Below are 12,614 nucleotides of genomic sequence, written 5' to 3'. Positions count from 1 at the left end.
GTGCCTTTAGAGCTCACACACCCCCAAAACATCAGTGAGCCACCACCATGCTTCAGAGTGGGGATGGTATTCTTTTCACTATAGGCCTTGTTGACCCCTCTCCAAACATAGCGCTTATGGTTGTGAACATAAAGCTCTATTTTGGTCTCGTCACTCCAAATTACAGTGTGCCAGAAGCTGTGAGGCATGTTAAGGTGTTGTCGGGCATATTGTAACCAGGCTTTTTTGTGGCATTGGCACAGTAAAGGCTTCTTTCTGGCAACTCGACCATGCAGCTCATTTTTGTTCAAGTATCGTCATATTGTGCTCCTTGAAACAACCACACTGTCTTTTTCCAGAGCAGCCTGTATTTCACCTGAGGTTACCTGTGGGTTTTTCTTTGTATCCCAAACAATTCTTCTGGCAGTTGTGGCTGAAATCGTTCTTGGTCTACCTGACCTTGGCTTGGTATCAAGAGATCCCCGAATTTTCCACTTCTTAACAAGTGATTGAACAGTACTGACTGGCATTTTCAAGGCTTTGGATATCTCTTTATAGCCTTTTCCATCTTTATAAAGTTCCATTACCTTGTTACGCAGGTCTTTTGACAGTTCTTTTCTGCTCCCCATGGCTCAGTATCTAGCCTGCTCAGTGCATCCACGTGAGCGCTAACAAACTCATTGACTATTTATACATAGACACTAATTGCAATTTAAAAAGCCACAGGTGTGGGAAATTAACCTTTAATTGCCATTTAAACCTGTGTGTGTCACCTTGTGTGTCTGTAACAAGACCAGACATTCATGGGTATGTAAACTTTTGATCAGGGCCATCTGGGTGATTTCTATTATCATTATGATTTAAAAACGAGCCAAACAACTATGTGATAATAAATGGCTTCATATGATCACTGTCCTTAAATAAAAGACAGTTTTTTTTTTTTTGTATGATCTGTCCTATTTTCAAAATCAATGCCAAAATTTCACAATTTCTGCCAGGGTATGCAAACTTTTGAGCACAACTGTGTGTGTGTGTGTGTGTGTGTGTGTGTGTATGTATATGTATATATATATATATATATATATATATGTATATATGTATATATATATGTATATATACACACATGTAACTTATGCAGTTAAACTTTGTGAAAATACTGCATGTTATTGCACCTGTGCTAGTTTTTGATTGTCTTTGCCGATGCTGGACAACTGTGTGTATTATGTATGTATTAGTTTATTAATTAGAGTATTTTTCATAGTACCCTAATGAAAGGAATATTACTAAGACATTTAAATACATATTTAACATCAAGTTATCATACCATGGTTCGTAGTTCTTCTGTACACCAGCAAGAAACTTACCCTGATATACATTTTGTAAATTCATGTGGGACTATAATTACAACAACAAATTATTATTTTTTAAATCGAAAAAATATCTTTTTGTACACTTTACATATGTACTGAATATAAATGTAAATATATGAATTATAGAGACTGGGTGCTGGTTGTTTTTAAACATGAATAACCAACATTCCTGGAAACATGATTAACTATAAACTATTTGCTCGGAAATGTTTTTTTTTTTTTGCATGTTTATTAGGTGCTATTAGTTACAAATCAAAAAGGAAAATGGAAAATACACACAGCAGTCATGCTCTGGTCTCAGGATGTTAAGGTATGTTAATAATTAGTTAATGCATTATAAACTATTATGAATTAACAATGAACATATTTAATTTAAGTTATTGTTTTATTTATGCTTTTTGACAAAAATAACCATTAGACTACAAGAATAAGAACATTTTAAATATTTTAATTATTTAAAATTATTATTATTATCATTAATATTATGCCATTACATTAATGCAAAGTTGTTTTGCAATCTAAATGATCAACAATTTAATTTCAGCTAAAAATTTATTTATTTTTTAGCTTGATTTTAGACTTTCTCCAATGGTTAAGCCTATAATACTGCACGTTTCTCATTTGAGAATGAAAGTTGCTTAGCGTTGAACGCACAGTGGTGTCATGTTATTTTTAAGGGCTTTTCTTTAAAAACCTACCAAATGGCAGGCCTTATCAGTATACCCGATATTAAAGAACTACTAATCAATTAATTAGAAAAGTGTAATATTAGTAATAAAATAGTTAAATGTCTGTTATCTCTAGTTTTATGGAATTTTTGTAATGAGTTTGTTTTCAAAGGGCCCTTGCAGGGCAGCATTGAGGATATTCCTTCAACAAACACCTCACCAGCATTGTGATATGGATACATGCCCATCAATAATTTACTCTTCCAAGCAGGTCTTTTTCAGTAATGATGCAATTGCAGGTGCAGGTCAGTGTCCTCAATTATTATATGATGAAAGATCACTCTTTAACACTTGTGACGTTTTATTTACAGTGCTGCCCTGTTTTATGTCAATTCAAAATGGTTTCTGCAATCATTATCTATCTGAAATGGTGTAGTTACCTTATGTTCCCCTGGCCTGTCTTACCAGGCAAGAAGCGTTATCTGATCCTTCATCATTTCTTATATCTTCAGCTGTTAGTTGAAACCTGATACTAACACTACCAAGAAAGCCTCCTCGTCATGCATATGACTCGGATCTAGTAATTAGCCTGCTTGAATTTAGCAGCGCTTCAAAAATGATCAGGTTAAGTGGCAATTAAAGAATAGGGTGTTTATGCAGAAAACGCTTAATGTGACACTGCGCACCCCATCATGGTGCAGCTGTCGAATTCAAACAGCGTAACGTGCTTTCCCCTCTCGGGTTGAAATGTGCACTTTTAAGTAATTATACCCACCAGACTGACTGTCAGTCAAAAAAATTTTTTTTTTTTTTTGTTGCTTGAGTTGCTTTAGTTCCATTGTGCATCGTTATCTTAGAAGTGGTCTTACATCAGTTGTCCTGAAAATACAGGAACAACAAGATTACTCGGGTGGATTAAATGGTTGCCTTGTGTAATGTAAAGAAGTAAACATTTAGTGGTTGACTAATACCCATTTTAAATTACTTATACCCATGTTGACTGCAGATGTAGGGCCCTATTTTAAGAGCATTAGTGCTAAGCCTAAGTCATTCACACAAAGTCAATGGGCATGGCCAGGAAGTTTTGGTATTTTCATGCAAACATGCGCTAAGTCTAGGCGCAAGTGGGTTTGGCGAATTTATGTGCGCAAAGTGCTAATGGGCTGGGTCAAGTGCAATTAAATAAAATAATTAATTTAATTAATAACTCAGTTAATTATATAAATTATAATTAATATAAATATATATTATAATATATTAAATATATTATAAATATTGAATATATATTATATTATAATTAATATAAATTAATTAATTATAAATTAATTAATAACTAATAACTCAGAATTAAATAATTCTGAGGTTCTTCTCCGGCACTGTGTGCATCTTATTATATAGTTAATTCCCTGTCAAGCACCAACGATATAAACAAAGACAGCACATTCATAAGAAGTTGGTAGTGTAAATGGACTGCAATGAATGTGAAGAATAGAATTATTGACTTGCATTCTTTTGTGCATTAACTGCTTCCTGTTAAATTCTAATTACACTTCAAGCAAAACGAAAATATAATCAAAATAACGAAGTGGTCAAAACAATCATACCAAATCCAAAAATTTTACTCTCTCCAACTTTTTCCACGGGTCCCTTTTGCAGTGACTTAAAAATCACTCTATGACAACAGGTGGAAAAATACCAATACAAATTATATCATGAATACAATTATAATTGAAAATAATAATTGAAAAATAAACCATGAACTTAAGATCGTTTAACACAAATCTCAAAAATATTTGTTTCATAAAACAAAAACATGTTACAACAGTGATCGTCATGGACATAATTTGATGTTCCTCTATATTTTCAGAGTTTGGACGTGAACTTTATTACCATCTCCTGGTGGAATCTCCAAACTGCAGTTGCAGGAACTGAGTTTAGACTTTGTGCTGTAAATAGACCTGCTATTGAAACGTGTCAGAGCAATGACCTATTTTCAGGAAAATAGCAAATTGTGCATTGCACCAGTTCATTTACATACAATACACCCATATTTTGTATGCAGACACCCACAGACAGCGCAAACACTCCCACCCATGCCCACTTGTGCTCTGCGCTGGTACGAAAATTGTGCTTAGAATTAGTCCTCTCATGAAAATTGGTTAAGACATAGTGCACTTTCAAAGAGTGTAGCACTGAGCTTTGCGCACTCACGAAAATGGAGCCCGTAATGCATGTATATGTATATGGCAGATCATATAAAAATAAATGCTGAAATGAAAGAAATATTTCTTCCAAAAATACAAATTCTGCCATCATTTTCTCAGAATGTCATTCCAAACCAGTATGATTTTCTTTCTTTCATGGAACTCAAAAGTTTTATTTTAAAAGTCTTTCTGTTGCAACTTGCAAGGCTTACTGTCAAGGTAGTAGATCAAGGTGATGTTTGGGTATGTTACTTTTGTAAGGTAGCAGCTTCTCAGTGTTTGTGTATAAGAATGTATGAGAAGGACCACAGTAAAGAATGTAATGCTCACAGGCCTCTGTTTTGACAAAGGCAGTGTGGTCTGACCCGGCCTCTGCTGTGGCGACGCTATTATACTGGATGAGAGTTGTCACTGTGGGTCTCTGCACATAAAGACGTCCCCTGGGAGTCATTCCTCTAAGATGGAGATGAAGATGTTTGCAGGGGGTCAGGCTTGATGATGTCATATGGGACGGCACACTTTCTCATTAGTCGTGCAGCCATGCGCTGGGTGAGAATATGTATTTACACATCTGCCTTCAACATGGCTTCAGTTGTTCATGTTTATTTATGCAGTATTTATTCTCCGATTTAAAGTCAACATGAAATCACAATTGCTCTATTCTGAACGATTAATCTGTGGACAGTGTTCCAAAGACTTCGTAATCTTTCATCAAAATTGAATGTATGCTTTTGAAATGACTTTCCTTTTCAGCTGTCATCAGTAATTCAATCAACCAATAAGATTTTCCTCTCCTCCAACAGTCTATCATAGAGAGAACTTTTCAAGGTCCAATAAATTCTCACCATGCACTATTTTCTCATTGAATATCATGTTTTACTCAGAAATTACGGAAGTAAAAGGGGTTGTGAATGCTGTTTCATGTTGTTTTAAAGGTGCAGTAACTTTTTGTTCATGTCATCTTGGACTTACAGGGACACCTAATGGCCTGGATGCAGCATCATTTAAAATTCAATAGTTTTCAGTTAAAGATTCCATTGTAGAAATTCACTATTCACAGTCAACCATGAACAGTTTAATCCATGAGTGAAAGTGTCCAGTAACAGGGCGGTTACTGAGATTAAGCAAGAATTATTTGGCTGATCATGTGATCCTAACATTGGCTGATCATGTGATCCTAACATGGCAGCCCCCATAAGGGGACCCTCTCCATGTAGAATAAAACAGCTTTTTATAAGGTTACTGATGTGACGAGTATTCATCTAATGTGAATCATTATCATTATATACATATGTTTCAATATTGCAGTTGATTTCTTTCAGATTAAAAGAATTTCATTGGGGAAAACCAATGAAAAATTGGGTGCACCTTTAGGTTTCATGGGATAAGTAAAAGCTTATTGGATATTCATAGAACAGTTCTAAAAAATAGTTTCATGTTGGTTGCACAGAAACAATAAATCAGGTAAGTTATTACACCATTGATGTCAGAGCTCTTATCTAAATGTGTTTTGGAATGAAGGGGTTTGGTCAAATGGACCTGTTTGGTCTTGTCTTCTGTGTACTTTGTTGAGCTTTTTTGTCCTGGAGGCCATTTGCCTGAAGTCAAGTCCACTATCACATGGGAACATTCATAAACATGTGCACTCCCACATATCTAGTTGTTTGTACACTCAGTTTAGGATACCTTTTTTCTTCTTCATTTTCTTTAATATTGCCTACCTCATCTATCTATCTCTATGCTGGAATTTGATGGTCCCCACCCAGACATGCCTTGTCTGGGACTGCTAATGTTTCCTATTTCCAGTTAAATTTCCTGCTTGTCTGTTTGCAAGTAGGAGTTTCCTGTTCCCACGTTACCACTGACCCTATTTTAGGTCCTCGCCCCAAATATTGATGCTTGGCCATCAGCGTTTAGAATCTAATGGCTCCTCATATCGATTTATCGGCCAGAGGTGGGACTAAGTCATTGTTTTGCAAGTCACAAGTAAGTCTCAAGTCTTTGCATTCAAGTCTCAAGTCAAGTCCTAAGTCAAGACAGGCAAGTCCAAGTCAAGTCCCAAGTCCTCAACTTTAAGTGTCAAGTCTTAAACAAGTCATTAGTGCTCTTTGCCCAAATCAGTGTCCGAGTATTAATTACTGTAGTATTTACAACCTCCATAGTATTAGCACATTTTAGCACAATGTGTGGAATTTTGGACTTTTGAGACAGCCCCTTACCCACCGTAGGGGAAATGTCCTACTTATAAATTAATTATCTGGAACGATTACGCAGTGACACCGTCTAATCAGCTTAAACAAAGGACGCATCGTTTTATCTTTAAATATGGGACGATCCCATATTTTATGGGATGTGTGGCAACCCTACCTTCATTGGTCCACAGTTCATCTTTTAGCTGGTTTCAGCAGTGAGGCATGCAAAATATTTCACACCAAAACAAGTTGCAGTGCACTGAGCTCTGTGGCACTAAGTAGCTAGCTAGCTAACCAAGCTAACATGATAAGTTAAATGCTATTGAACCTTAGTGGATGTGTAACAGTTAAAAATCTCCACTTATCTCTGTCTGTGGGTTTTCAGGTGCCTCACAAAATTGGACGTTGTTGATGAAGTGTCTGTAATTTTTTTAACCACAGGTTCTACATGTTGCAATCCTTTTGTTGCCTTCAATATTGTATTCTTTATAACCAAACGAAATTACATTTGGTATCATTTTGGCTGTGTCATCCTTAAATGCGCAAAATCTTCAAACTTTGTCCTCCTCTCATGGAAGTGAATTGGTTGGTTGTCTGATTGGTTGATTGTGGAGTGTGGAAATGCAGATTTGAAAATCAAATGAATTGTTTATTGGGGAAATGAATAATTTATTTGCTCCAAATTTTTAAATGTACAGCTCTGATCTTTGGGTTTAGAAGGTATAAAGTCTTTCCAAGTCAGAGGGCTCGAGTCCAGATCAAGTCGCAAGTCATTGTTGTCAAAGTCTAAGTTAAGTCGCAAGTCTTCTTTGATTTATGTCATGTCGAGTTGAGTCACAAGTCATTAAATTCAAGTCAAGTCCAATTCATGCGACTCGAGTCCACAACACTGTTATCGGCACAGTCCTAGTTGGGAAATGTGTATTTTCAGATGTGGGACATGTCTACCTATTTACAGTGAGCATGTTTTCTTTCTCTTTTCAGGAGCATCTTCAGCAACTCATCCTCATGAATCTGCCCAATGTGCTGGCCATTGCCAAAGACCCACTATCAGGTACTGGCCATTTAAATAAATCATTTTCGTTTCACTTTCCAGCATTGTCCTTTTATTTTGAGGGATGTTGAGGGATTTTCACTATAGTCACCATAAATTACCATCGTCTATCGTGCCCAAAGTAAAATGTACATCCTGCTGAACAAACCTCCTTATTCATCACCTCACACACAGCCCAGCCTTCATAAATACCCTCTCACCTTGTCATATGTGGAGTGTGGACAGGCCTCTGGCTCTCTAGGGAAGGAAACACGTGTTATGGGCTTTTTTTATGGGTGGAGTAAGAGAGAAAAGCCAGAGGAAACTTCTTGGGACCAACCCCAAGCTGAGTGATGGTTATGGAGTTTGCTGTTGACAGAGCATGTAGGGTAGAGCAGGACATACAGCTGTGATAGAGATTGAGAAAGTTTGAAGTGCATTATCAGCTGTTGACATTTTGGATGAAGTGATGGTACTTGTATATGGTTTGTTATCTTATAGTTTAAACTGTTGAAAAGGTTGTGGATATGGAATAAGTGGAGTGGTTGAAGGATATACGATTTTCAAGTGCAGATGCTGACATCCAGAGAATTAGGGTGTTTTCGTTAAGCTGTTTGTAAACAATGCTTATTTTTGCAATTCTGTTTGGTGGCACAGAAATTACACACTTTAAATTAAGCTTTAAATTAATAGAATGTTTACTCATAATTTATTAAAAACTAATAATTGGCCTAGTATGATATGCACCGATACCATTTTTCTCTCGCTCTCGCTATCGGCTGATACCGATCCCGATTCGATACCAGTGTGGTGTTTTTCCTAATACAACATTAATCAGTTCATAATATCTACAATATATTTCACTGTGTCGAAATGATTAGGAGTACTCTTTTATGTGTAAAGAACACAATCTTCTAACTACACATTATTTCTTTATAAAATATAAAAAACAATTAGATTAAAACGTGTAGTCTATTAGGAAAAACTTTATTGTTACCTTGTCTACCGGATAATAAAGTAGCAATTTAAAGGGATAGTTCACCCAAAAATAAAAATTATCTCATCAGTTACTCACCCTCATGCCATCCCAGATGTGTATGACTTACTTTCTTCTGCAGAACACAAGCAAAGATTTTTAGAGAGAGAGTTTAGAGTTTAGAATGGTGCCCAGAAATCTGAAGGTCCAAAAAGCAGATAAAGGCAGCATAAAAGTAATCCATAAGACTCCAGTGGTTAAATCCATGTCTTCAGAAGAGATGTGATAGATGTGGGTGAGAAACAGATCAATATTTAAGTTCTTTTTCACTATCAATCTCCACTTTCACCTTCACTTTCACATCTGAAAGTCACATGTGGCACCTGTTTAGTTTCACTTTTACATCTAATGTAATTATCATAATTATTGTTAAAAATATTGCATTTTATTATACAAAATAGGATATTTCAGTTATAATTTCATAACCATAAAACCCTCTGGCTTTTATTTTGGTGGAACACTCCAGAAACATTTAAGTGTTTGTTTGTAGGCTAGTTCATAGTAGTTAAATTCACTTTTCATTCAAAATCTGGTCAAATGCTCCTCAAGGTGCCGTTCCCAATGGATGTTATAAACGAACCAAAGTATCGAGCATCTACAACTGAGATGTTGTTTGTGGGGAGCTATTGCCTGCTGCTCTGAAAGCTAAAAATAGCAGCACATCATGAGCCCATCGTGTGCTATGTGTATAAGGCAACAGAACAGCATTCATTCAGTGAAGCACGCTGCACATGCAGACTGTATATTTATTTATTAAACACAGTCTTTTGCGATTCACAAAGCTATTGAATATCTTTAAGAGATTTTGAAAAAAAAATGCACGGGTTATATGATCTACTGTAGTGATGCTTTTATGGTTCGTTTATGTCATTTTTTTGAGCTTGACGGTGACGACCATTACTAACACGTGGTATGGATTTGGATCGGGCTCGGGCTCGTCGGACCAGGTATTAGATCGGTGCATCCCTATTAGCCGATGCAGATAACCCCAAAATGGCTAAATATCGACCAATTAATCAGCCTTGCTGATATATTGGTCAATCACTAGTTGAAACACTTGATGCTTTGAACAATTTAAAATGTGATTTAGTGTGACTAAACTTCAAACACATTTCACAGTAAGGTGCATTCATGATGGTTACATAATACGTGACTTGACAGCTGATCACTTCGGCTGTTCTGATGTAGTCTCGTGTAGCCAGACCTTTGACTTAAACAACAAATGTCTGGGGTCTGTCGCAGCTAACATTGGCAAAGGACCCCCAACTTAGGCAGGAAAAGCCATCTAACTGACATGTGACGTGAACAGTCACAGATGGGTTTGTCATTACGTGATGTTTAGGGTCGGAGTTATTGGAGACTGCTCATACCATAATAAAAGACCGGCATGGGAAAATAAATAATTTATATAATGGTGCACGAGTCTCTGAGCAATTGCACAGAAAACACACGGGAAAATAGCAGAAAATGTGTAGTGAGTGTAAGTACAGCACAGATCCTCATTACAGAGTATTTCACAGACATAACCAAGTAAACAAAGCAGAATATACAGCTCCTGCTCATGGATATCCACTTTACTTTCTGCTACGTGCCTCAAACCAAATGCTGAATATCTTAGTTGATTTGACTAACTTGGCAAACTTGGGCAAATTCTGTGATTTTATTTAGTCCTCAAAAGCTCTCATTGTATCAACACGGAACCTTGCGAACTCGACTCGTGCTTCCACCCGGACCAGCGCAAACTAAGCTCTCGGAAATCCTGTAGAAGTCAGCCAATCAGATTTGGTCTGACTGGACTGAGAAAGCGTTTCCAATTTTGTGTGCTATAAGCATCAGACTGTTAATACACAGACTGTGGGTGTGTCGTCTGAGGTTGAGACTAGTTCTGATGTAACGCAGCTAATTAAAGTACAGTATGTTTAGCAACAGAAAGATATAATAAGCCTTTGTTATGAGGTGTGATACTTATCTGCAGGTTGACGTTTATGATGCGTAAACTAGATTTCCTTCTCTGCTAGTGATTGGTTGCTGCCTATAGGCTGCTGTGTAACTGTTTTGCATACAGAAATAACCCTTATCAGAATTGTTATGATGGCCTTTCCGCTTACGATAGGTTATCAGAACAGTCTGAGATTCATTTTTTTTTCTCTTGGATTTTTCTCAATGGGTTACTTATTACCATGTGTCATGAAATACTGTCTTAAAGAATGTCTTGATGAGAAAGAGATTTAAATATGAATATATTTGCCCTCAAAGCAGTTTGTATTATATTATAGAGCCCTTATGTATGTAGTGATGGGTGTTTATGTGCAGGCATGCGTTCGTTCTCTCGTGTTAGCTCTCTGATGTTTGTGTTTTTTTACACAAAGCTTAAGTTGTAATGGACAATAGAGTAATTTCCCCAGAGCTCCTCCTCTTCTGTCTGTTTAAGGGGGTACACTGTTGGGTGGGGTAGCGCTGAGCAACAAATGGTCACCATGGCGACAGCACCCCCACACCCACTACATTCTCTCCAGAGTATTCATTAGTCTGAGACTGCCAGACACAAACACACTCACCAACACTCAGACATATAGCTTCAAAAATAAATGGAAATAATTTTATCACATAGAGTTTGTGTTTTTGTAAAATTACTAAAGGTTTAACAACCTTTGAGTTGTTAAACAATTCAAAGGGTTCAAGGAAAACTGTGATGGCACGGACCCTTAAGCTGAGAGGCTTGATTGAATAATAATTTACCATTCTAACCCTAGTTGCTACCAAAATAACACAGCTAATACAGTTATTGTTACTACTGTAAAATCATATCAAATCATTAAAATTAATATATCATCAAACATTGTTTTTTTGTTTGAAGGAGTTATTCATCCATAAGTGTTTAAATTTGCTTAGCCTCATGAAGTCTGTCATCATTTGCACACCCATAATGTCATTCGAAACCTGTATGATTTACTTTCTTCTGTGAACCACAGGTATTTATTTTGCAGCACGTCTTGGCTTCTTTTTTCCATACAATGAAAGTGAATGGGGACAGGGGCTGTAAAGCTCCAAGAAAATTTATAAAATAAAAATATTATGTTATCTATTCTCATAGAATGTTTGTTACTATAACTACATTTTTTGCAAATGTGCCAAACTCTACATTTCACAGCAGTTTCCTGGTGAAATTAACACGAGGGGCTACAACATCAGTGCGTTTTATTCACTTTCACACAAATCAAAGGCCGATTATGAGTTTATAAGCACTTATTTATTTTTCTTTTTTTCAAAATAATCGCTATTAGATTTTTTTGTCCAAATCGTTCAGCATGTTTTGTCCAAATCTTTCAAGATGTGTCTTTCCAGGTTTGATGTCAGTGATGAAAAATTAAAGTTTTGTCATCATTTACTAACCCTCATATTGTTCCTGTATAAATATCGCATAGTGATGATAATCATGATCTGTATTTTCAGTACAATGGCAGTGGATAGTGCCTCACTTTAAAGCTAAAAAATGACCCAAAACTATAATAAAAGTAGTCCAATTGGCTTGTGCGACATATTGTAAGTGTTCCGAAGGCACACATTGGTTTTGGTGAGAAAAACCCCCAAAACATCATATTATTAAAGTTATTTTTAAGTAAAAATTTTGATGAGTGCATGAGAAAAGCTTGTTTCCAGTGGCATGCGTGTTGAGAACTAATGGTAAATTACACTACGAGTATGAATTTTCATTTTTGGGTGAACTTATCCTTTTGTATATAATAACAGACTCATTGTTCTATTATTTTGTCTGTTTTAATCTGTCAGGTAAAAGCATGGAGGAGGTACAGAGACTGCTGCTGCTGATTCTGGGCTGTGCTGTTCAGGTAAACTTGAACTAAATCCCCAACCCACATTTTGACAACAGGAAGCCTCATCCACACTGCCCTGCCCAGGCATGCCTCTGCTTTTCCAAAGTAAAATAAACACACACTAATTATGCCACACAATAAAGAGTCCATCCAGACATGTCTCAGAGATATCAGCAAAGATAATTGCCATAGATTTGCTTGATCTTTTTTTACATCTCCACCTTTTCCTGTGGATTGTTCCTCTTTTGCACCTACTAATGGACTGTACAAGCCCATTTTTCCAACTTTCGCACTTTCAT

The 12,614-nt window shown here is 36.4% G+C and overlaps 1 protein-coding gene across 1 annotated transcript in view; it reads left to right on the top strand.

The window, feature by feature from the left end:
- Positions 1-12,614, top strand: part of ccdc88c (coiled-coil domain containing 88C) — a 112,899-nt gene that overhangs the window by 39,848 nt on the left and 60,437 nt on the right. The window contains exons 4-5 of the mRNA XM_051722212.1: positions 7,398-7,467; positions 12,272-12,330. Coding sequence (XP_051578172.1) covers positions 7,398-7,467; positions 12,272-12,330 — 129 coding nt within the window. The remainder of the gene's footprint in view (positions 1-7,397; positions 7,468-12,271; positions 12,331-12,614) is intronic.

The sequence above is a fragment of the Myxocyprinus asiaticus genome, chromosome 17 (genome assembly GCF_019703515.2).
Source record: "Myxocyprinus asiaticus isolate MX2 ecotype Aquarium Trade chromosome 17, UBuf_Myxa_2, whole genome shotgun sequence".
Taxonomy (NCBI): domain Eukaryota; kingdom Metazoa; phylum Chordata; class Actinopteri; order Cypriniformes; family Catostomidae; genus Myxocyprinus; species Myxocyprinus asiaticus.
This window is presented reverse-complemented; position numbering and strand designations above follow the sequence as displayed.